This window comes from Chaetodon auriga, chromosome 7 (assembly GCF_051107435.1).
Source record: "Chaetodon auriga isolate fChaAug3 chromosome 7, fChaAug3.hap1, whole genome shotgun sequence".
Taxonomy (NCBI): domain Eukaryota; kingdom Metazoa; phylum Chordata; class Actinopteri; order Chaetodontiformes; family Chaetodontidae; genus Chaetodon; species Chaetodon auriga.
In genome coordinates this window covers 19,230,914-19,255,536 of record NC_135080.1, presented here as the reverse complement: position 1 = coordinate 19,255,536, position 24,623 = coordinate 19,230,914, and the positions used below count along the sequence as shown (strand labels likewise).

At 42.6% G+C, this 24,623-nt stretch overlaps 3 protein-coding genes across 4 annotated transcripts; 2 read left to right on the top strand and 1 right to left on the bottom strand.

The window, feature by feature from the left end:
- The first annotated feature begins 488 nt into the window (after window positions 1-488).
- vwa7 (von Willebrand factor A domain containing 7) lies at window positions 489-10,949 on the top strand. Of its 2 annotated transcripts, none has more exons than XM_076735645.1 (17): window positions 489-690; window positions 2,203-2,481; window positions 2,651-2,884; window positions 3,372-3,468; window positions 4,943-5,074; window positions 5,242-5,437; window positions 5,621-5,790; window positions 6,174-6,286; window positions 6,371-6,487; window positions 6,962-7,177; window positions 7,389-7,521; window positions 7,712-7,864; window positions 7,969-8,061; window positions 8,182-8,465; window positions 9,193-9,329; window positions 9,895-10,054; window positions 10,171-10,949. In XM_076735645.1, exons 2-17 carry the CDS (start codon window positions 2,206-2,208, stop codon window positions 10,735-10,737), a joined length of 3,078 nt encoding a protein of 1,025 aa, XP_076591760.1. In that variant the 5' UTR covers window positions 489-690; window positions 2,203-2,205; the 3' UTR covers window positions 10,738-10,949. The 2 variants fall into 2 exon arrangements, with proteins under 2 accessions (XP_076591760.1, XP_076591759.1); XM_076735644.1 differs by having other exon boundaries at window positions 4,940-5,074.
- Window positions 10,950-13,869: 2,920 nt separating this feature from the next.
- On the top strand, window positions 13,870-19,739 carry LOC143323264 (sodium- and chloride-dependent GABA transporter 2-like). Its single transcript, XM_076735044.1, has 13 exons — window positions 13,870-13,948; window positions 14,439-14,579; window positions 14,910-14,997; window positions 15,107-15,239; window positions 15,330-15,464; window positions 15,542-15,645; window positions 15,763-15,887; window positions 17,261-17,373; window positions 17,457-17,594; window positions 17,870-17,972; window positions 18,164-18,264; window positions 18,426-18,596; window positions 19,059-19,739. The coding sequence occupies exons 1-13, from the start codon at window positions 13,885-13,887 to the stop codon at window positions 19,104-19,106; spliced, it is 1,464 nt and encodes a 487-aa protein (XP_076591159.1). The 5' UTR covers window positions 13,870-13,884; the 3' UTR covers window positions 19,107-19,739.
- Window positions 19,740-19,996: 257 nt separating this feature from the next.
- On the bottom strand, window positions 19,997-24,623 carry LOC143323263 (CLOCK-interacting pacemaker). The gene is made up of 4 exons (XM_076735043.1): window positions 24,432-24,623; window positions 22,971-23,153; window positions 22,479-22,666; window positions 19,997-22,089 (listed from the first exon to the last, which is right to left on the bottom strand). Exons 2-4 carry the CDS (start codon window positions 23,143-23,145, stop codon window positions 21,079-21,081), a joined length of 1,374 nt encoding a protein of 457 aa, XP_076591158.1. The 5' UTR covers window positions 23,146-23,153; window positions 24,432-24,623; the 3' UTR covers window positions 19,997-21,078.

Genomic DNA, 24,623 nt, shown 5'->3' with positions numbered 1-24,623 from the left:
TCACTTTATCTTCTTTTACAACGTTGAGTCCAACATGCTGAAGTTCAACACTGTCCCAAGCGTTGGCTAGCAACTGTTATCCTCCTTTGCATTGCTGTTAGAAATGTGTTTAACTGGGGAGAGAGGAAGGGGCTGTACTGTGTGCAGTTGTGAAAAGCAGTGGTTTTTTTTTTTAGTTTTGTGATGAAAAGAGAGGGTGATGGATGGAAGGCAGGGGGGGTTGGGGAAGGCCTAAGCTGAACACCCTTGCTGGTAATATATGCGGCCCTATTGTGGTGGTTCAATGCACCGAGCAATAATGGGGGCTAAGGAGGGGCACGCAGTTGTAGGGGAGCTATGACGAGATGTCTTCTGCCTCATGGTGTGACCCCCTCACTGAGAAACGCACCCGAGTTAAACAAGGTACTCCTTCCATTCATGTCTTGGTTGTTGTTGTTCTTCCTGAGGAGCTGGCTACAGACAAGAGCCCAAGGACAGACAAGTATGAAGACTCAATAATTTTGTTACACAGACAGGAATGCTGTGATACTGGGCACAGTTTCCTCTGGTTGCAGGTTGCGGTGAAAGCCAGCGTCGCTTCATGAACGTACATGTGTGGTGTTCCTCTGCACTTGTAGGACTGTAACGTCTGTGCTAAACACTGTGGTGTCTGAACAAAAACTAAAACATCGTCTGCCACGATGAACTGAGGTGAGAACAATTTTTCTTTTGTGTAGACATTCTTAGACTGCAGATGCAGCTTTAAGCAAATGTTAGTCGTTGTCTGGTAATATACAAAGCATTCTTAAAAAATAAACCTAAAGCATGCAGTTATTTGTGCACTGTAGTCATTATGATAAAAAATGAAATTTGCACATGCTAGTTGACATTATTGCACTTAGAGGTAATTTGATGTTCAGCAAAGCTCTAGATAATATAATTTGAATATATTTCAAACTAAGCAAAAGATTATGAGCACTTACTTAATATGAACAACAGCACATACTAGAAGTTATTCATGTTAAAAATATTAATCCATTTACATGTATCAAATATTGCTGCTGACTGAGTGAAGGGAGGACACACCAATTTAAGAGACTACGCCAATCAATTAAAAGTGCTTTGCTGAATGGAGGCTGGCAGGGTGGAGGGAACAGTTGTTTCTAGGCCTCGTGCTTTGTTTCAGCCTCCCCCTTGTGAAAGCACAGACTATGAGAACAAAACAAAAGTATTGTATCTGAATAAAGATGACAAAGAACAATAGGAGGCTCTGTACAGACAAGGCTGAGAAAAATGTGAGAGGAGGTTTTGGGGAGGGGTTAAGGAGTGGGCAATGACAGGAAAGGACACATGCATGATGGCACAAACTGGTCAAATGAACACAAAACAAATGGGGCTGGGTCGATTCATGCGCATTTAGCAGGAGGAAAACACTTGTTGCATGACAAAATCATGAGTCATTGTAGACACATTTGGTGAGGATTGTTCACTTCAGCTAAATGTTTGAACTAACAATACTTTCAATATGCCTGTCTAACAGGCAACAGTTAAAGCAAAAAAGAACAAATGAAACATTCACAAAAAAACTTAGAAAGTGAAATTAGATTTACTAAAGCTGCTGTAATCAGCATCTTTCTATGAACAATGGATCAAATGACTGTAATGTAACTGGTGCTGCTCACCATGATGAAGCTTCCCATCATCTCAACAGAGCATTGGATTTCAGCTCACTTCTTTAGCTTTCTGAGAAAAACCAAAGATAGACTGATTGTATGCCACCAGCAATGGTAGAAATGGAAGTCAGGTACTAACTTTACAAGCTGGTGAACATAATGGAGCACGTAGAAGCTCAGGAACCACTCATGGTGGAGACTAAAACAGAGCTAAAAGACACATGACAACATGGCTCCAAATGAATGCTAATGCTGTTCCGTGTCTGTTGTATATGTAAAGGGAAGTTACTTGTTCCAAAAAACCTTGGTTATGTAACTGATTGGCTAATTCTAAGCTATTCAATTCAAACTATTCATTTATTTCTATTTAAAGAAATGCAGGAAACCTGTTTTAAGTTACTTTTTTTTTTTTGGGTGAGGACAAACGGACACCCCACCAATTATGTATCTTTCCAAGTTTGCCCCCCCGTTTTAGAGCCAGGAATGAATGCAGTATTTTGTATTGTAAATGATGCAATAACCACAGTTTTATTTTATTTCATGCATGTAGGATATGTCCTACTCACCCCACCTCCAGGACATGATGTCACAGGGCACAGGAAGAATATGGGAAAGGAGTGGGAAGCATATGCACTGGTTTATTCTTGCTTATCTTCTCCTCCTGGCTGTACCATGCACGGGCTTCCTCCCAAACTTTTGGTCTCAAGTGTTAACACTGTCCTGGAACTCGCACACACACCAGTACATCACAGAGCAATCTATTCTCAATGTCACCCTGGAGACTCTGAGGGACAGCAAAAAACACCAGGGACATCATGCAGAGGAGCAGGTGAGCCAACGTCTGCAGTCAGGATCAGTATAGAGAGCTGATGAACTGACTCAATGAAAGCACACTTACGGACTTTCTCTTCTTCTGTGTTCATATTACATTGTGATACTTGAGCACAGAACTACATCTCAGTTCAATGATGCTGAAAATCAGCCTGTATCCCTCTCAGACCAGACTGGGCCGTGGCTTCTGGAGAGCTGTGGGCGAGGTGGTGAAGTCCAATGCGGCCATGGACTTCCTGAGCTCCACCAGGTCCGACCCGGTGTACCACTTTGATTCGGAGCGTGTGGACAGTGCCATGGTGATGTTACGGCAGTTCTGGGCTCAGACGCTGCTCTCAGTACGGGCCAAAGAGTACGAAAGTGCTCGTCACAGCTTGGGCCAGCTGTTCCACTCCTTGCAGGTACACAGTCACGCTGTAATTAAGGCCGTGACAATGACTGGTAAACTTAAAAACAGAGGGATCAGCAGGGGGAAGTGTCAGAGGGTCTGTCAACCGAAATTCAACTAGGTTTTACTCCTGACTTTATTATTGGCAAAAGAAGTCAAAGGATGTTTGGACAGTAGAAGCTGATACCATGCCTGTAGTTGTTGGCCTCTTGTGGGAGCATAAAGCCTGATAATTGGCCTACCCCTGGCTGATAGGAAGCACCAGAACCAGTTTAAATGCGTGCAAACATGGGCAACTGTCATAAAAGCTCAATCTTTGTAGGCCCTTGGAAATCCATGCAATTGTGGCTTATGATGTGCTGATTTAGCTTTGTCCTGGATGAACTTTAGCAAAGTAAACTGAACACTCAATGGCGGAAATGCTGACATAACCATTAAATCAAGATGTGCTGCCGAAAACTAAAAATGATGCTTTGTCTTTCAAACTTCTGCCACACCAGGACTTCTACAGCCACAGTAACTGGGTTGAGATGGGCCAGCGCTCCATTTACCTCCATCTGCTGCAACCAGAGGAGCCTGCGATCCCTGTGGCCAAAGGTAATTCACATCTCTATATCTGTGATTACACAACTACTCACTTTATCTCATCAAAACCTGGTAGATGAGTCAGTGCAATCACTTATCAAGTTTCAGCAGAATTATATTGTGATGATCTTATCTTTTATTGTTTCTTTTTACAAAATTGGTCACTAAGGTTTCAGTTGATGATTACTTCATTTCAAGCATATCTCAGAGCCCTAAGGGACACATGGGGTTTTTCAATCGGGTTACTTAAAGGCAAAACATGTATTGTGATCCAGATCAAAATACAAGATTAAGATTGATTAGCAGCTAGAATTTGAGGATTTCTTCATCAGCTGCTGTACACACAATATGTTCATGATGTGCAGAACAATATTGTTGTATGAACATCGTCACATGTTCTTATAAAGCATCCTTTATATAGTTTCCATATTCTGTGGTTCCTGACAGGTACTTTTTTTTACTGTGGTGTAATCCTGACTTTTTGGTCTATTTTTCCTTTAAAGTAATGCTTTTGTCACTATTCTTTTTCTGGCAGCAGGAATGTGGATCAAAATGTAGACACACAGGCAGGTTAACTTAAAGCTAAGCTAACAAGATGAGAGGTCAATGGTTCATCAGTGAAATGACGGAACAAGTAAACAAAGATCAACGCACTGATGTGAAAGGTGCTAAATAAATCAGCGTGTCATTATTAGTAGTAGTTCTTGTAGTAATAGAAGTAATAGCAGTTGTTGAAGAAGTAGATGTAGTAGTGATAGTAGTAGTGGTAGTATTAAAACATATGCAAGGGGTCAGACAGGGAACAGGCAGCAGTCTGGCTGGTTTTGCAACCACACGTAGCAACATAGACATTCTGTAAGTAAACAGTGTAAACTTAGACAATATATCTATTGTGGCTGTTCGTGGCCAATGGAAAATAGGTGTGTAGGCAGGTGGCTGATAGACAGAGGCTGGAAAACACTAAAGGCAACTAATGGATCTATTCGGCAGGTCCTGAAAAGTTCTGCACTCAAAGCCAATCTGTAACGGCAACAATACACAATTTTGAAGAAATTAGTAGTTTGTTCATAAAATAAACCACTTTAAAACAGCAGATCAATAAAGCATGATGCTTGAAAAGTGGATAACAAGTTGTTGGACATTTCAAACAAAAATGCGAAACATTCTTTTGTTCCAGCTTGTCAAACATGGTGATTTGCTGTTTTTCTTTGTCAAATATGACAGTAACTCGAATATCTTAAGATTGTACACTGTTACTCAGACGAAACAAGGAAATGTACTTGTAGTAGAGATAGCAGTGAGATAAAGCTGTCGCATACTGTACCAAAACCTCACATGTGGCTTGATACGGATGAAAAGGCCTTCACTCCCCCAAATGAGAAGATAATGGCAAAGTATTTGTGTTTTAAAAAAGGAGGTTACTACTGCAGTAATTATTTAATGGGCCTCATTAAGACTAACCCCTCTGCCCTTATGTCCACAGAAGACACTCCTACCTGTATGGAGTGCTTCAGTGCCACCTGTCGAGACAACCTACTGCCAAGACTGACAAACACACAGCAAGACTCCAGGCTGCTCACCACTGGCTACTTCAGCACCTCCCCTTCAAAACCCGAGGGTACGTCAGTGAAACTTCAGCCACCAACAGCTGCAATCCTGCCAAAAACTCAAAAGACCAAGTACATTCAAATGAAAGCATTTTCTATACAGAATGTTTTGCTGTCTTTTTGCTTTCCACTCGCTCACCAAATCACAGATTTAAAGACACTGCCTTTTTCTTTTTAGGCAAATGTAGTCATGGTGGTATTCTGGATAGTAGCCGCTTTATGGGGGCCAAAGGGGGCATCAACAAGGACAGCACCTCACTTCTCTTCTCCCCTCACCATTACCTCCATGTGGAAGCAGCCACTTTGGCTACTGAGGCCACCCTGAGTGTACTGAGGGACCTCAGGGACACTGTGGGCCACAGAACTTTCCTCAGGTGTGTTTTGACTTGTGGGTTACAGGAAGTTGCTCTGAGGAGAACACACGGAAGGCCCATGTGAATTGGTTAATATGTTGTCTTCAACTTGGAAACTACTCAGTTAAATGTTAAATTTGTCTTATTTTCATCCATTGAGAGTATGCAGTATGTCTTTATTTCCTCCTAAACAACCATCAACAGGCTCTTCAGTGTGAAGCAGGTCCCTGCATTAGTGTTTGTCATGGACACCACAGGCAGCATGTTTGAGGAGATCACCGCTGCTCGCCTCCGCGCCCACTCCATCATCCAGAGCCGAGCTAGCCGCCCTGGGCAGCCTGGCACCTTTCTGCTTGTGCCCTTCCATGACCCAGGTGAGGTGGTACATATGGTACATATCCCATAAAACCACAAAGTTTTTACTCTTTGTTTGTTGTTTTTTGTACAGAATAAACAAGTGGATACAATGTGTTAACTAGTGAGCTTTAGATGTGCTGGTGATGTGCTACCTCCTGGCTGCAGCTACATATTAACCATAATGACAGTGTGTCGATCATCTCATCTAATGCTCTGTGCATTCCCCAAAATGTTGAATTATTCCTTTAAATAAATTGTAAGGCCCACTGAATTTTGTCTTCACAATTGAATTAAGATCCAACTCTTTCAAATGTTCAGTGATAGATCTGCTGTTGTTTCTGCTCAAGAGGCCATGAGCTGTCTCTCATCATCTGACACTTCTATTTACTGTACTCTGCAGGGGTAGGGCCGGTGCAGGAGACTGATGACCCGAATCAGTTTATGCAGTACATGGAAGACCTGATGGCGCTGGGAGGAGGAGACGAACCAGAGATGTGCCTCTCTGCCATTCAGGTACAGTCACATGCTCAAAGTGATCAGAACGAGAATTACAAGCACATGCGGCAGCTCATTTCTCACCTTGCCCTGTGTTTTCAGCTGGCACTCACTCACAGTCCACCACTGTCAGAGATCTTTGTATTCACTGATGCTTCCCCTAAAGACGCCCACTTGTTTGATGCGGTGAAGGCTCTTGCACTTGAGAAACAGAGCAAGGTAGGTTTAATATTTTATGAGAATTCCTTCTTGAGCTGCCTTATTTTCATTATGCACTCATGCAGTTGTAATTTAGGAATCTGCATCTTGTGTTAAGATGATCAGCAGACAGAAAGGCTGTGGTAATGGTGTCATCTAGAGACAAATCTGGAGCTGCTCTGAGGGGACTGAGCCATGATTTTAATGGGATGTTTTCAGATTCTCTGGAAGATTATATATCAAAATAAAACCCATTTGAAACAAGTAGTTACTTATTATATTGCTTCAAAGAGGTAGAATACCATTATGTAAACTGGATTCCAGCATGCTTTTTTGTAATGAACTTAATGACTGCACCCCTCTTGCGTGTCTTATCTGTTTGCTTATTGTGGACAGAAACTGTGACAACAAGAGGAAGGAAATCAAACAAGTCATATTTTAACAGGTTTCCTTTAGCTCAACCACTGGTGCTGTTATGGGCTGATTGTCCTACAGGTGACGTTTCTCCTGACTGAAGACCCCAACTACACAACAGAGAGCAGAGGGAGGAGGAGGAGGAGAAGGAGGAGGAGCAGGGAACCTTTGTCCCCTGATCGTTTCTCTCTCTACTCTTCCCTGTCCTCCTTATCAGGGGGACTGACAATATTCACCACCAACTCTGACATCCACGATGTCTCTACCATAGTGGAGGATAACACAGCCGCTGACAAGGTATGGCAGCAAGATTCTTTGATCCTCTTGCAACCCATCGCGGGGGTCCCAGCAACTGGGCTAAACAATAATCTGTGAGTTCTTCACTGTGTTGTGTGATCATTTGTTATTATAGAAATATTGATCCTAGACACTTCAAATCTCTTTGAAGTTGAAATGTGACATTTGTTCTTCAGGTATGCTGAGCACATGTTTTCTCCTTCCTCCCCAGGTGACCCTCCTCCATGTGCAAAGTGACCAAGAGTTGATGTCCTCCCATTCGTTCAGAGTTGACAGCTCAGTAAAAAATGTCACACTACATGTCACTGGTATCCTGATGGAGTGCATCCTTACCAGTCCATCAGGTAGCGGCACTGCAGGACTTACATTACATAGTTATAAGCTGTACGTGTATAAGCTGTTGATGGAAGTTATAGCCAGGCAGCCTAGTTTTTTGCTATTTTCTCTTTGCACTTTCTCATTACCACTACTCTTCTTCGCATTTAATGATAAAAATAAAGCAAACCCTGTTGTTCATCTTCATCCTTTTGCTAGACCAAAGTCAGTCTCTGTTGAGTGAACAAGGCCCTCTGGCAGAGTTAGAGCGCTTCACAGGTCTGTACCGCATCAGGCTGCTCTCCCCTATACAGCCAGGCCAGTGGAAACTCCAAGCCAGGAGTGACGGACACCTCACATTCAACATAATAGGTAAAAGAAAAAAAAAAAACATGCTGTTCAAACCCACTGACAGATAATTACATTGCATTTGTCATCATGATGCTGCAAGACTTGTCTCTGTTCTGCACCCTCAGGTGACAGCAGTGTGGATTTTCTGTATTACTTTGCCACTGTAACCAATGAGACACATCCAGGTCTAGCCAGAGTGGACGGTAGTCCAGTAGCAGGTGAGGGATTGTGTTTTTGTTTTTCTTTCTAGTATGATTCTAGTATGATTAGTGGTGTGTAATCATAACCAGGACTGTGCCCATTAAGTAAAACAGCCTGTTCCTGCTTTCATCTCCTAGGTGTCCCTGCCTTTCTGGTGCTGGCTGTGACAGGTCTGGCTCCAGACGAGGAAGCGTCTTTCAGTCACGTGATGCTGCTGGGAGCTGAGGGGCAGAGCCTCCAGCAGGTGAAGCTGAACTCCTCCTCCTCTTCGTCGTCCTACTCTGTGGAGGAGCTGGTGGGACTGGTGGACTCTGTTCCCAGAGTCCCGTTCTGTGTTCGACTAACAGGCCGAGACAGCAGAGGAAACAAGCTGGAGAGGGTTTCCACAGAGATGGTTCAGCCCACCCACGTTCAGATACAGGTGATCCTAAAGCTGAGCAAGACATGTGCTGCCTCCTGAAATACTGGACATGATTTCAAATCTACTATTAACGGTGATAAATTGGTCAGTTCCGTTACTCAGGTGTTAAATATTTATATTATATTTATATATGGGTGTTCATTCCTCAAAAACAATAGCTGCTCTGTCAAATGATTTCAGTGTTCTTACATGTTTAAAGCTGCACTAATCAATATTTTTAGAGAAACGAAGGAAAAAGCAATTGCATGTAATGTGAAAAACTATGGCTCATAGTGACTGTGATGACTATCAAACAAAAACTTAATTTAGTCATGTAATGGTGGCTTGAGGATTGGTCTTAACTCGATTCCAGAAATAACAATGTCCTTTTCAAGTTGTTCTCTTTGGGTGATGTTCCCATTTATTGCAAATAAATGAAAAAGGTTATATACAAAACAGAACTTTACCCTGAAGTTGATGTTGAGCTTAAAGAGCACTGGCTTTCCTCTGGCTGTCGGTAAGAACTGTTGTGCTCCCCACCACCATTCAACTCAAGCTACCAATCTTCACCTCATTTTGTACAGTTGCTGCTGAGCAGCTGGTGGGTGGTTACTCATTAAACAGAGAGACAAAAACTACAATGCACCCTTGTGGTCAATGTAAAGAACTTGCACAACATAAATGAAGAATGGCTCCTACAGTGAGACACCCAGAGAAACTTATCACCTGCGTGTCTCTATCTATTCAGGTGCTGCCCGTTCCCCGCCTCGTACCTGGTCACAGCACAATGGTGGAGTTTGACATCCTGAACCACGGCCCAGCCCGACTCTTCAGTCTGACAGCTGATGATGACTGTGGTTATCTTCTGAAGAGAGGACCTCATAGGTAGAAAAAGAGAGAGGAAGAAAGAGCAAATCTTGCTCAGCCACTCTTTGTAAAGCTGTACTGAGGTTTTTTTTTTTGTTTTTTTTTTAAATTCAGAGCATCTGTTGAGGTTTATGAATCAGGCTAAAAAAATCTAAAATCCTTGAACAAAATCTTCAGTTTGAATAAAGTGATTTGTTGGTTAGTCTTTTTTTTTTTTTTTTTTTTTTTTTAATTTAAATCAACTTTCTTTAATAAACATAGCTCATCAGTTTCATCAAAATAAATACATGTAGGCAATCATTAATTAAGTTTTGTTGGAGATTGGATTACACATGTCAGAAACAATCCTACACAGTCACCACTGGAATCTACTTCCACTAGTATAATAATGATAATAATAAGAAGAAGAAGAAGAAGAATAAAGTGTAGCCTCATCTTTAGCTGCAACAGTGCAGAAACACATACTCATATGTCAACATTACGAATGAAAACTTACTTAACTATTTTGTACAGTTCTACTCTATTTATGTGATATGAGAAAAAACATGTCATGCCTCTTGAAGTTTGGGTTTCTCTCCCCCAGGTTCCATATTGCAGAGCAAGGATCTTTCCGTGGTCAGGTGGACCTCCACACTCCTGCCACAGCTCTGACAGGAGCCACTGTCACCCTTACACTCACTGTGCGTGCTCTTGACTCTCCAGACTCAAATTACGCAGTGGCCTACTTGACTGTGGTCCCCCCGGTGAGCATTAACTGAACCTTATGACTTCTGTGCTGTTTTTGTATGTTCAGATAATTAATTCAACTCATTGAATTGTCTATGAGTGATACTGACACCACTTCCTCTTTCTCTTGCAGGATCCTGACACGACCCCACCATCCTGCTCCGCTGCACGGGTGCAGTCCACCTGTCCTTCCATTTGCAATGAGTCCAGCTGGAGTGTATCTCTGGTTGTGTCAGACAGAGGGCGCTCTGGCCTGGCTGTCCTCCACCTACACAAGGGTGAAGGTATTCTGACCCTATACCACAGCCCCCCATCCAGGGAAGACGGCCTGGTAAAGGCCCAGCTCAGCAATGACCAGCAACAGGCACACAGGGACATGACATCCAGTGGAGGCCACCACCACCACCATCACCACCACAAGGCCAGATTAGAGAAAGGAGACCCCCCTTTGAATGTATCTGAATGGTTCCTGGGCCCATCTCAGCCACTGTGGGTGAGGTACACGTCCAGCTGCTGTTCTGCTCAAGCAGAGCTGCTGGTGTGGGACACAGCGGGAAACATGAAGCGCTGTCATCTAACATCTGGCCAGCAGAGGCAGCTAAGAGACAGGAATACAGAAACCAGTGATGCTGGACAGATTAAACTCGCAACAGACATCTTTTTATTATTGTGGGGTCTGCTGTGGTCTTCTCTGCTTTAGGTCAACGTGATTACAAATGTTTTGCAGGTCAAACTAATTCACGTGTTGATCACTGGATTCCAGCAGCCCTGGAGCTGCACAAAAAGGTACAAACGTTATTTTTTGGAGGACAGAGACTGAAAAAACAAGTGTAGTGTGGAATAAATGCACTTAATGCAAAGCAACATGTCTTTCTTAGTTGCTGATTATGTGCTTACTACTGTACCTTTATACAGACAGCGCATGGAATACATTATTAATCACTTTATCATTTTTTTAATTTGCCTTTGCAACTTCTGGACATCTGATATCAGACAGAATACATTACTGCCATGGGGTGAATAAACTGAACGTGTCTTTCTCTGTTGGAACTAAAGGAAAAAAATGCACCCAGCAACATCTGAAAACCTAGAACTGAACCTAGAACCCCTAAGACAGGTGTTTTAGAAGTTATCAGTTGTCACAGCAGCAGGTAAGGACATATACTTATATACTGAAACTGTTTTTAAAGAGAATGGATGCACAGTGAAAACTGGAACACATGCTGTATTCACAGAGCCTTCACTCTCAGCCAAAAAGCCTCGTTCTGCCTTAGAAAAGTTTGCAGTTAAAAAAAAAAAACAGAGAGCTAATAGGACAATGGCCGAATGTCAGGGAGCAGTATTCACAGGTGTTAAGATCCTGAGTTATCCAGGAAGTACTGGACCAGCTCTGCGTTCAAAGGGTCCGGTTCTCAGTCATACAGAGCGTTACCCTCATAGGTTGGAGATCTGAAAACTGCTTAAGCTGGTGTCGAGAAGACACGCCTAGCTTCTAACTGCCCACATTCAGACGCCTATCCTGCTTCCACTGGCAATGCATCCAGCTGAATAGCCCTTGAGTTGGATGCAGTTGCCAGCCACGCGGCAGCTCTCCTCTAGATCTTAGGCTCGTAGTAATAATGCTAGGATAAGGTTTAGTGGTCAATATGCCCCAAGGATCTGGTAATTTTCAGTAGGCTAGAGTAGTCCTTTAGAACTTTCAGGATATTTATCACACAAAAATCTATATTTTACTACCATCAGAACTATAAAAATGGAAAAAAATCCAACACTTATCTTTAACTTCAATTTTGAGTATTTATTTGCAATTTAATACGTACATAATAAGCAAGGGCACGCAAACAGCTCAATTACACTTGAATCTTTCAGTGGTAATATAAAATCAATCAGTATAAAATCAAAAAATATAGTAAAGAAATGTATAACATAGCTGAAGCTTCTGGTCAGTCTGACCTGAAACTGGAAGAAACTCACGACTTCCAAAGTCCCTGAGTCTGTTCAAAGTCTCATCCTGGTTACAGCAGAGTGAGTGTAAAAGAACTTAATCTCCAATTTACAGTTGGTAAATTATAAACAATTGGTAAAGTTCCTGCCGATCCTTGGCCTTTGGTTCGACTTGGAATGGGCCATTGGTTTACCTACATGACTGTTCTATAAGAATGTTGCTCAGTGGAAAATGACCTGTTACTTATTAAACAGTGACTCAGCTAGATACACTTAATACTATTCATATGATTACATGTCTTTGTTCATTAACAAAAACAGCAGCTTACAATGATCATCATTACAACTTGATTTAACCTCCTGTCTACCAGGAAAAAAAATATTGTCCAATCACAACTTTTTTTTAATTCCCCAATCTTTGTAAGGTAATTAGAATACTGAATTTTTTTTAGGACATTTTTTAAACACTTAAATACTGTCCTAAAATACGGTTAAAATAATTCAGACAATGTTTGAATATGTTGTTAAGAGTCTTATCCAAAATATGGCAACAACATTTCAAGCCAAAATTGGCTCAATAAAAAGTATTATGCACTTACTTTTTCTCTTCCCACAAAATGCGCTTGCACTGATGAATGCCATTTCACTTAATGAGAGAGAGAAAGGTACCAAAGCCCCACCCCTTCACATTTAGTATCATTGACAAGCCCTCAGTGTCCTCTGTAGATAGCAAAAGGAGTTAATTCAGTAGTATGCAGTGGGTGGGAGATATTCAGGTTTACAACTGTCCTCCACAGAGGACAAATTTGAACTACTAGCAGTCAGGACTCAACTCATGTGCATTACATCTTCATAGGATTCGGCACTAAAAGTCCTTTTTACTCACAGTGCTTTATGTATGATAGGGAATAGGGATCTCAACTCTTTTCACACAGGAAATAATCTACTCAACATTCATCCAAATCACTTGTTATCCACAAATATCCTGCAGTTATTGTGTTGACTATTTGAGTTAATTGCACAGTTTGTCAGTTGTTCTGTTCTGTTACAGTTATACAAAATATATATGTCACTTAGTCAGACATTGTCAGTTTAGCCAATGATAGAAAAGAAGTCCCTGCAGGACAAAGGTAGGGAACCACTGGAAGATGAAAACTGACAGACATAGTTTAATGAAGATTATGTCAGGCCTGTCGTGACATTGAACCGTGCGCACACATTTTGGACTCAACATCCTCCAGAAAAATTTGAGACACCTGAGGAATATTTGAGCTAAAGCACAAGACAAGAAATGAAAAAAATATATTTGATTCCTTTTGTTAAAAATTATGGGTTAAACCAATACTTTGTATTTGTTTAATTTATATTTAATATCAGATGTGGAAACAAGCAACGTGGGTATTTCTAATCTGGCACTCATTCAAAATGCGAATCATGCTCAGCAGACACAGAATTTCTTCTGAGAACTGATTAACTGTCAGGCAGTTGCTCATTATATGATACAGCATTAGTAGCGAATATAAAGGCAGAGCAGTCCTGGACACACAGCATATTGGTGAAGAGGGTTCGGGGTTCAGACTGAGCTTTTGAGTATGTTGAATAAAGAATGTGCAACAAATGGCAAGCATGTAAAGGTGGAGGAGAGAGGACACTGGGAGAGGAAGTTGGAGTTTCTCCTGGCTGTGGCGGGAAATGTTGTCGGGCTGGGCAACGTGTGGAGGTTTCCTTACCTCTGCTACAAAAACGGAGGGGGTAAGAATATATGATGCTCTCTACTTACTACCCAAAATCTGTGGTACAGGAATGAATTGTTGTATACTTTGTGAATTCAGGTGCATTCCTGGTGCCATATCTGGTGTTTGTGGTGACCTGTGGGGTGCCGCTGTTCCTGCTGGAGACAACTATGGGCCAGTACACCCAGGAGGGCGGCATCACCTGCTGGAGGAAGCTATGCCCGCTGGCAGAAGGTAGAAACTTGAAAAATGAGCAAAGATCGTCAGTGCAAGGCAAACATTTACAAAGGTACTAACAATATGGCCTCTGTGAACCTTATTCCAAGGTTGTTGGGTTTTTTTGTTAAAAAAAAAAATAAAGAATTAATAATTAAACAAAGGTCATTTGAAATATTTAGGTTGTCTTACTGAACACTGGCATGTATATAGGAAGTACTACTATGAACTACCTGCGGTTGAGTTGCATTGTGGGTAATGTTTTAACAAAGAGGAGAATGGATGGAATAAAAACCTCTCTGACTAACCTCACTGAAAACTAAACAAAAACAGTAAATGTTTTCTTTGACATCAACTAAATCTTGACAAAAAAATTGAGTAAGGCGTTTTATCTGTGGACAGGTTCTAACGTTTTTACCGTTTCTGTGGTCCTGAACAATGATAATGAATGAATGGAGCTTTTCATAATGTTAGTCTGTAACAGAAAGTACCATATCTGCCCCTGCAGGTATCGGCTATAGTGGGCAGCTGATCATTTTCTACAGCTGTATGACCTACATCATTATTCTGTCCTGGGCTCTGCTCTACCTGGTCTTCTCCTTCACCTCCCAGCTCCCCTGGGCCACCTGCAACAACTACTGGAACACAGGTGAAGTGGATGCATTAAGATGATGTACATGATGTACTGATGTTATGGTAGCAAGTATCAACTTTAGTGAACTTTCTAAAAGGAACTTTTCAGTGATTTAGTTTTGCACTTTGAGAAAGTTTGTGGACTTGTGAGTGAATAGTCTGCATCAGAGCAGGAGAGGACGGGGTATCCTGACCTTTAGTGCCTAATGTGGGTCAAGTTTCAGAAACACTGGATCACACATACATCGTTCATTAGACTCTGCCTGCCTGATGGCAAAACTCCAACTTAAAAAGTGCTTTAAATAAGATATAAATGATTCTTCTTGTTTTCTCGCTATCCTTTCAGATGACTGCATAGTCTATTCATCACAAAATGACACCCTCAGACAGATCAACCAGACTGGCGCGACCTCTGCTGCCACAGAATTCTGGGAGTATGTTCGTATAGATTAACAAACTAAGCCTGTGGGTTCTTATAAATGCGCCAAAATGAATCCTGATGAATCTCACTTAAACATTTCTGTCCACCTTTTTTCCCTCTAGACGACGAGTGCTGGCTATCTCAGGGGGGATTGAGGAGATAGGCAGCATCAGATGGGAAGTGCTGTTGTGCCTAATTGTTATGTGGGTCATGTGCTATTTCTGTATCTGGAAAGGGGTCAAGTCTACAGGAAAGGTATTTACATGAGCCCCAAAACTGTGGTTAATGTGTATACATACATATATATACATTTTCAAATCCCTGAATGGTTTCCTTTTTCTCCAGGTGGTGTATTTCACTGCTACCTTCCCTTATGTGATGTTGCTCATTCTTTTGATCCGTGGTCTTACTCTTCCTGGGGCTTTACAAGGAGTTGTGTTTTATCTTCTGCCTGAACCCTCACGACTCACAGACCCTCAGGTAGGAGCTTGATGATAAGTTGTAACAGTGTAGAGTTTAGGTGGACAAATGCACTCACTGTTGCTTTGTTTGAGCAGGTTTGGATGGAGGCTGGGGCTCAGATCTTCTTTTCATACAGTTTGGGTGTGGGCACTTTAATTGTGCTCGGCAGCTACAACCCCCACAAGAACAACTGCTATAGGTAAGCATGTGTCAGTGTGTGACTGACTGGCATCAACCGGCACCAGAGGACAAGAGCTAAGCATCACAAAGACATTCAAACATTGATAGGTTTTGCACATGTTTTTATGTTTTGCAGAGACTGTCTGTGGCTGTGTTTGCTGAACAGTGGCACCAGTATGGTAGCTGGGTTTGCAGTCTTCTCTGTGCTGGGATTCATGGCTCATGAGCAGGGTGTTCCCATTGCACAAGTGGCCGAGTCAGGTAGGTAGTCAGGTCAGAAAGATGCAAACGCTACACTCTGGTGCCTTGTCACCGTATGGCAGCATGCTATGGCCCTGCAGAGGAGGCCTCCCGTGTGAGGTGAACGATAGAAGCAGGCAAAGGAGAGAAAGGTTATGTTCAGGCAGAATTAGGTAGTTCACGTTAAATTATAGTTGGGGTTACTGTTCATTTTAGGGGATTTAGTGAGATCAACACAATTTTGGTGAGAATGTTAGTAATATTGTGAATTTGAGAAGCAGTAATTCTCAGTGTAAGGACTGTTTCATCTGGTATTTTGTAACCACATGACCATCATACAGTAGTATGAGAGGCACACCTCCTACGCTCCCAAGCAAGGCCGCAACCGTGGTGGAAAGTAACTTTCACTTTCAAGAGCAAATACTTTTTGTATTAATTTCATTTTACTCTATATGTCTACTTCATTTTAGTCATGTCCATTTTACTCCACTACATTTATTTGATAGGTCTAGTTAGCAGTTATTTTACAAATTAAAATTTTACATATGATACCATAATAGCATAAAACACATGCTAAGCGAATCATCCAAGTGTTTTACACATTGTTCGGACTGAAACTGTGGAGCCCAGCCATTTGGCTTGTGTCAGGTTGTGGTCCTTCAGATGCACTGAGGTGACAGCAGCAGTTTCACCAAAGAGAGATTCCCCCTCTCAACTTTGCAAATGGTTTGATTGAAAAAGGTCCTCAAGGCACAAAGAGGTCTAATACTCCAATACTGCACAGAAAAATCTGATATCACAAATAAGTCTTCTTCTCAGCCCAATTAATCATCTCTAACTTGGCACATATAGAGTATTTTTGCATCGTTGTATTGGTACTTTTACTTCAGTAAAGGAGCTGAGTAACTGTGTAAAATGTTTGCTGCCATCTTGAGGACACCCATTGACAGGACAAGCACAATGTCACAGCAGTTGCTTTGCATGCGTTCCTGCTCTGGTATGTAGCAGGACACTTGTTTCAAGATGCACCCTGCAGCACACCCAGACATCACTGCTGACTCTGGCTGTTTTGTTTTGGATCTAAGGTGTGGGTGGGTCTGTCCTGGGGGGTAGAAGTTTTTAGTCATAGTCATAGTCGTCAGTCTCATCTCTCGTCTCCTCCCTACCCAAATATTTACAGTGCAAACACAATCAGACAGACTTCATACTGTATAAGATAGAGTGCATTACCTCAATCATCAGCAGACTCTCTTTGACGAGACGTGCTTTCCACTGCATCACCACCCGGATCCATATTTACCTTTACTTTGCAAAGTTACTGATTTTGAACTGGCTTGACAGCAAATGCAGATGGTGGCGAGTCTTGCGTCATTCTGACGTTGCCTCTCATGCAGGTCCAGGCTTGGCGTTCATTGCATACCCTCAGGCTGTAGCCATGATGCCTCTGCCCCAACTGTGGTCCATCTGCTTCTTCGTTATGCTCCTTCTCTTGGGTCTGGACACACAAGTAAGATGCACATGAACTCTTTTTGGAAGAGTACCTTTACATTAGGAAATGCACTCATTCTGTCTTGTCCTTTCTCTGTACAGTTTGTTGCACTAGAGGTGGTGATGACATCCATCACAGATATGTTTCCCACAGCAATGCGCAGGACAGGCCAACGGGAACGTTTCCTCCTCCTCCTCTGCCTCGTATGCTTCGCCTGTCAGCTTATCATGATCACTGAGGTCAGTGCTTAGTGTCAAATGTACATTTATTCTGTATTAATCTTTCATGGCAGTGTATTGCTGCCAAAATAAAACATGTCATGTCAGGATTTTGTTATATCATGATAGCAACATGCTTTCATCTCATAATGACATGTTACTTATTACAGCATATAAATTAATACATTTAAATATTTTTTGGGAAAAAAAAGAAGCAGTAACAGGCTTCCATACATGTGAGGTTGGCATAACAAGTAAACGAACCCATGTGAAATTAATGTCTCTGCTGTCTCCAGGGAGGGATGTATGTGTTCCAGTTGTTTGACTACTACGCCTGTAATGGATGCTGCATCCTCTTTACCTGTGTGTTTGAAACCATGGCAATGGGATGGCTATTTGGTAGGTCTACTGTTTTTAAAGTGGTACTCCAGCAGTCTAACACTGGACCTAAATGAAGCTGCAAGACTCTCATCCAGCTGTTTTCACGGGCTGAGGAGTACTCCGAACGACTAGTAAACTGACCTGTGTGAGTGAAAAATGACTGAAGTTACCCAGGTTATTACATACTGTTGGTCTCATCATTTATAAAGGGGCAGATCGGCTGTGTGGCATCATAAAGAACATGACAGGTGTGCGTGCCAACCCCCTCTTTAAGGTCTGCTGGCGTTACCTCACTCCACTGGTCTCACTGGTGAGTCAGCCTTTCAGTGCTGCATATATGCATCATGAATCTCCATGCACACCGTGAATGTGTCCTTGTGCTTTACTGTAACCTTTGAATTTTTAGGTTAAAAGACGTCCTCATGCTGAAATGTCCAGAAAGCTACTGAATCTCTCTTCTTCTTTTCTCAGGGCTCTTTTATCTGTTCTTTAATTTGGTATACGCCTCTGACCTTTAATCGCTGGTACATATACCCAGCCTGGGCATACTTTCTGGGCTGGGTGCTGGCCCTCTCCTCCATCCTGCTTGTGCCGGGATTGGCGCTGTATAAGGTGGCAACTGCGACTGGGAATCTGAGTCAGGTGGGACAACTCAATAATTCAGTGTATAATGTAAAATGAATTAACTTTCCAGGTCTTACTGGTCCTTTTTAATATTCTCAATAAATGATGCAACAACCCCCTTACAAAATGGAAATCACAGCTCAATTCATGTGCTTAATGATTCCCTTATTCTTTAAATCTGTATGCAAACATTAGCTAATACATAGGATTTGTCAACAGATATATACACATATGCTTCAAGTGTTACTATTTTGATGAGAGGAGTAAAATGTTTCATACTAAAAGTCAAGTTCTGCAGCTCACAACTACAACGCTGAGTACAAACTACGCTCTCCTTAGTATGTGTGAATATGAAGGATCTACTGCCAACATCCAGCATGACTGATACGGATTATTACACTAATGACATTTCACCACTGCAACAATGCCAGTGGTCTTGTTTCATGGGTCAATTATTGCATATTTCTCTCACTTTTTTAGCGAGTCCGTCATCTGTGCCAACCTGATCCTGACTGCTCGCTGAACTAAAAGACAGAAACTGAGCTGCAGCACATCTGTGGTGAAGATCTGCAACAGCTCACCGCCACTTGACATGAAATGCCACTTGATCCTGAACTCCTTCTCAACTGCTTTTGTGCATTCAACAGTCAAGATTAGAACAAGCTGATAAATGACTAATAATACTTTCTCTGCTTTTCTGAACTACAACTTGAAGGTCAAAGACAAAATAGACTTTCTTATTCAATTTAGTTCATGGTGTGTAATGCTGATGGTGGATATTTGAAAAGAAAAAAGAAATCAAAGGTGATTCCAGTGCAAGTGGAAACAGTTATCAAAGCTGCTTCCTCAATTCAATGTGCCATGCAGAAAGAAAAAGAGCAGGTGATGTTTAAAATATTAAATATAAAGTATTTTTGATCATCTTTTTAGTGACATCCTAATCACAACCAGACTCCTATTTGGAGCCAAACATTAGTAGGCAATCCAAAAAAAACTAAACAAAAAAACAACTGCAATGTAAAACAGACACAGAAGACATAAATGCTTCAAAAATAAATGATTATCTGTGCAAAATGCTGTTGAAAAATCAAGACATCCTAGAAATACATGTTGAAAATACATTGGAGAAGTACCCCATTAAAAAACACTCCTTATGTCTTCAACAGTCTCTGTGTCAACAACTCATTTCACATCATTTTCTTGTCATAACAGAATCACTGCAAACAGCTAAAAACACGAACTGCAGAGTTTTCTCCGTCACCATGGAGCTCAATGGATAAACTGGGAGGTTAATGGTTTTCATGGCTTTCAGGAGGAGGAGACACATACATGTGTTTGTCACATGTGCATCACAACCTTGGCAACTCTTTCTAGTTTCCATGGTAGCAGCTGGATTAATATACTGAAAAGGTCTATTCTTCACGAATCACTTTATTTAAATACTTTAAAAATGTTGACAAATACACTGCATGAACCACATTACATTTCAGATGTGTCCGTCATACGCACAAAGAAACAGAAGAAAATACACACATATATCACCACTTCGTCAACATACTTTCACTCTTAAACGCTCTCAAACTCACGATGCAAACTCTTCTCCATCTACGACTAAAACAGATGACCACCGTTCGAGGCCTGGAGCAAAAAAACAATATCCAAGTGAAAGTGGACGACACGAAATGGGATAACTCTTCGAGATGTGTTGAATTCATATAGTCTGTGGCTGAGTTGAATGAACTAAATCGGTATGATAACCTGTGATGGCAATGTGCCAAATATCAAGTTGTTCACTGAAAAGCATCTGGATAGAAGGCCTTGCAGCAGTCCAGTGTAGAGCACTTTGTGACGTTACAGAGGAATTGACAGCGAGCGTCCAGATGTGCTACCCGTTTCCTTGAAGTGACATTTTTGTGTTTGTTTGGACTGCTGAGTCTCTGAGTAAAGCAGGTTATAAGAAACCATTTTCTCCACATTGACTGCCCAGGAGATGGTTCATCTATTCCCTGAATGAAGTCGTTTGGATGCGACAAGTGTAATGACCAACTGAACTGATTACATATGCTGTTGTTGCCTTCACTGCATTTAGTGCCGCCTGTGCGCAACCTTCTCTGCTTCCTGGGGAAACATTTCAGTGTCACATAATCCTTTAAGTGACTCATAAGCAGAGACCCTCCACTCCTCTGTGTGGTTCTATAAAGTCTGCAGTGGTGATACAAGATGGTACCTCTAGATTGAGTTGCCCTTGAGTGCATGAATGAGGGATCAGCTTTCAAGATGTCAAACACTTCATGCTGGTGAAGTCCGTTAGGCAACTCGAAACAAAGCCTGTACTGCAACACATACAGTAAGTACTGAACTCCATTGATCTGCAGAGATATCATCTCTGTTAAACTAGGTTTAACCATTAAAGCCACACATCATATCCAAAAATAAGTACTGGTTCTCCACCGGCTAGTCCTGAGTACTCGCCCTCCCTTTGAAGGCACTGCAGATTAGGCTAACCAGTAGAACTGTCAGGAGGCATAAAGGTGACTTTTTCTGTTGATTTAGAACCAGCCTGGAGCTCCCTGCCTTGTTCTGAGTGTCCCTGCTGTGGCACAGGACAGTTCTGGTTTGGGTCTGGGATAGTCGAGTGCACCTCTGAGTCCTCTGCAGCTGGAGGGATATGTCCTGTGGAAACACCGTCTGGTTGACCAGCAGAAACTGGATGACATGGGATCTGTAAATTTTGCAGGATCTTAAGGTTGGGGTAGCTGCCAGACTCTGCCATAGAACGGTGCAGATGTTCCCAGGCTGTGATGCCATTCAGGCTGCCGCTGGGGTTGCTGGCAGCCTGGCACAGTAACTCTGTGTGCTGGCGCAGTTGGGCAATGTCGCGCTCGGTGGTGCTGCTCTGCCGCAGCAACTCCTTTGTGCGCAGTGTAATGTCCAACAGACCTGACTGTCTGAGGACTTGTACCGTGTTGAGGAAACGGCGGTGGCGAGTACTGGCACTGCTATTTCTGCGAAGTCCTCTGCCTGAGAGGAAGGAGGAGGAGGTGGAGTAGACACTGGACTCAGATGGGGAGCCCTGGCTGGAGCAGACAGCAGTGAGACTGCAGGAGGAGAGGCTATCACTGGTTGAGGAGGAGCATGGCATGGCTGCTAATTTGGGTTGCTTATAAAGGTGCTGCTCAGGTAGGCTCACTGTCACAGGTGTGTCCTCATTCTTATGTTCTGTACACACCCTCTTTTTCATATTCTGGGATTCATCCTTCAGTGAAGATTTGTCAGGCGGCTTCTTGCTGGAGTGTGGCGCAATGCGGGGGTAGGAGTTGAGAATTGGAAGGTAAGCACCATTTATTTTGCCGGTGGCTCTGGACTTCCGAGACGAGGGCTTGTGGAGCTGGAGGGTGGCCAGAAACAAGTTAGGCTGCTGTAAAAGGACAACGTGGGTACCACCAGAACTGGCAGTCTCCGTGCTTTCCTTTCTCTGGGGCAGCGGACATCTTTCCTGGGTCACGTCCGGCTGGTGGTACAGGGAGGACACCGATAAAAGAGGGACCGGAAGAACAGTGCAAGACAGATGGGTATGAGTAAACTTTGATATTATTAAGGGAGTCAAACTGTTTAATAGGCAGATATTGCTCTTCGCTGTTTTTGGCAGAGGCATCATGAAAACTGCAGAGTGTTTTAGTGTAATAGAACACTTCTGCAAAAGCTTTGGCTTTAATTAGGGCAGCTTGAAAATCAGATCACAGAAGCCAACCTCACCTACACTACCTCTGACATGTCACTCCACTTTAAAACTTAACAAAAAGTGCCTTGAGAACACCCGGTTTCTTACCTTGACACATATAGTTTACCAGGGCTCATGTATATTCCTCACCTCACTGTCTGCACCTACACCTCTCTCACCTGCTTAAGCACCATGTTGCTGATGATGTAGATGGGGGACAGTTCATGGCCTGCTGGCATCAGGGGAGGATTCCCAGGACTCTCCTGGTTCTGACCTGGCTGTGAGGTTTTGGCTCGCTCGCTGCCTGTGGGCGGGCGTCTCTTGCTCCGCTGGTCCTCCACATCTGTCTGCTGGCAGTCTGAGCCATCTGCAGAGAAGGTGGAACACGACAAATGCTGACTGATACAGAAGCTAGACAAAACACTGCTATAATCCATAAGCTCTTCAATGTGAATGTAAAGTTAATTAAGTTAAACCTGAAAGTCGGCACAATAAACTCATTACTTTCATTTTAAATTCAAGAAAATGTCCTACTCAACGTTTGCCCCATTCAGCTTTCAGAACTATGACTGCCTGAGCAGATCTGTAAAATGGAGTGTATGGGAAATAGCCAGAAAGAATAAAACTTGGCAATCTGTCGTTCTGGTTATACTTTTGCCACGTTTACTCACCAGAGAAGCCAGAGTCTTTTTCTGAACTGCAGCGGGAGCCCCGTCCACTGGCCTCATCTGCCTCTTTAGTATTTCGCATTGCCAGCAGAGTGGTACTGTTGCTCTTATCTTTGGCATTCTTGCTGGATGCAGTGCAAAGACTGTGCTCACCCAAGCAAGGCTGTTCCTTCGGCATAATGGAACCTAATGACAGAATACACGGTGTTCCCATTGCATTAACACAACAACAAAACAAGGTTCTGTTCTCATGAGACATAATAGCCATACTGGTGACCTGCATATCACCCAATACAGGCTGGGAGAGGATACAGCCAATGGACTGCGTTGATTTGAGTCACTGAGATATGGAGCCTGCTGCACTACACAGTTTACCCGAATAAAACGCTGTAATTTGAGCCAACGCGCTGAGACGTGGAGGATCGTGCCTTTACAAGATTGTTACAGCTTGTCCAAATAAATGCTGGAGTTAAACATTAATTTATTCCTTATTTTCCCTCTCACTCAACTGACAACTATCAATCTTTAAGGCGTAGCTGCCAAAATGGAGCTCCACCTGTCCTTACACTTGTTTCTGCTAATGTGGAGGGCATGAAATAAAGAAACTGAAAGGCTTTTACCTGATACAGCGATCAGTATAAGTATGTGTTGATATTTTTTAAAGAACAGGGTTTAATATTATCCGGCCCACAGACCCATAGTTCAATGATTCTATGATGCATATATGGACAACTTTCCTCATTTTCTTTAATAAACCGCTCTCCTGTGAAGAAGGAGAGAGGAAGAACACATAGTCCCTGGGTGGCTGGGAAAATGATCAGCCAGACCTCTTCTTTTAGTTGACCCTGAACGACATCTGAAGCTCAGGGGATCTCTGCAAGGGCACAAGCATTAAGCATGCAGCCAGGCACTCGCTGTTCACAGGTCTGCTACAAAATCCACACTGCAGCAACATGTACAGCTCTGCAGTGGAAGGAACGCCTGCAGTTGATATTGTGACTTGACTAATGATGGGCTGTGAAGCTCCAGTGCTCTCCACCTTTGACAAACACCATGTCTCACATTTCACATTTTCATGTATGCAGGAAGTATGTAAAACTTTGTTGTCTTTTCTGTCAGTGGTGTAGGCAGTGCTTACGATATTTGCGGTGGCAGTGAGTCCGTGAAGGCAGCACACCCCGCTCTCACCCCCCCCCCCCCCCCCCCCCCCCCCACCATATTATGTAACACTCAACTTTCAGTCCTACCTTCTCATAACAAACACTTCCTCTCACACGAAAAACACATAATCTACAAAGTGCTCAAAATGTAAACGACATGACGGGTTCACAGGGCGGCGGCCATATGAAAGACGAAGAAGTTATAAAAGCGTGAGAGCTGAAGCAGGAAGTATAGAGATACAGAGATATCACGTCTTCTTCCAGAGCCAAGATTTCTCAGCTTTATGTTTACAGGAAAACTTACCTCCAAATGTAAAACAGACAGTTATTTTCTACATCGCTCGTTCTCCACGTTATGCTCAGTTTGAGGGCGCCGAGCGTCGCTATTGTCAACCAGCTGTGCCATGTTGAAACTGTTATCTGCTAAAGTTGCTCTACAAATTGGTTTCTATCCCTCTTTGTCAAACTCCCTATGTGACAAGAGCAGAGAGACAAC

What these genes read in the sequence shown, in the direction of transcription:
- LOC143323263 (XM_076735043.1), bottom strand. Translation starts at nt 23,145, where the DNA reads ATGCCGAAGGAACAGCCTTGCTTGGGTGAGCACAGTCTTTGCACTGCA. An exon ending in AAAAGACTCTGGCTTCTCTG is followed by an intron (nt 22,667 to 22,970) that starts GTGAGTAAACGT and finishes CCTTCTCTGCAG; the next exon opens with ATGGCTCAGACTGCCAGCAG. An exon ending in GCAACATGGTGCTTAAGCAG is followed by an intron (nt 22,090 to 22,478) that starts GTGAGAGAGGTG and finishes CTGTACCACCAG; the next exon opens with CCGGACGTGACCCAGGAAAG.
- LOC143323264 (XM_076735044.1), top strand. Translation starts at nt 13,885, where the DNA reads ATGGGCCAGTACACCCAGGAGGGCGGCATCACCTGCTGGAGGAAGCTA. An exon ending in TGCACAAGTGGCCGAGTCAG is followed by an intron (nt 15,888 to 17,260) that starts GTAGGTAGTCAG and finishes CCTCTCATGCAG; the next exon opens with GTCCAGGCTTGGCGTTCATT. An exon ending in CGACTGGGAATCTGAGTCAG is followed by an intron (nt 18,597 to 19,058) that starts GTGGGACAACTC and finishes TCACTTTTTTAG; the next exon opens with CGAGTCCGTCATCTGTGCCA.
- vwa7 (XM_076735644.1), top strand. Translation starts at nt 2,206, where the DNA reads ATGTCCTACTCACCCCACCTCCAGGACATGATGTCACAGGGCACAGGA. An exon ending in ATAACACAGCCGCTGACAAG is followed by an intron (nt 7,178 to 7,388) that starts GTATGGCAGCAA and finishes CTTCCTCCCCAG; the next exon opens with GTGACCCTCCTCCATGTGCA. An exon ending in CTGAAGAGAGGACCTCATAG is followed by an intron (nt 9,330 to 9,894) that starts GTAGAAAAAGAG and finishes TCTCTCCCCCAG; the next exon opens with GTTCCATATTGCAGAGCAAG.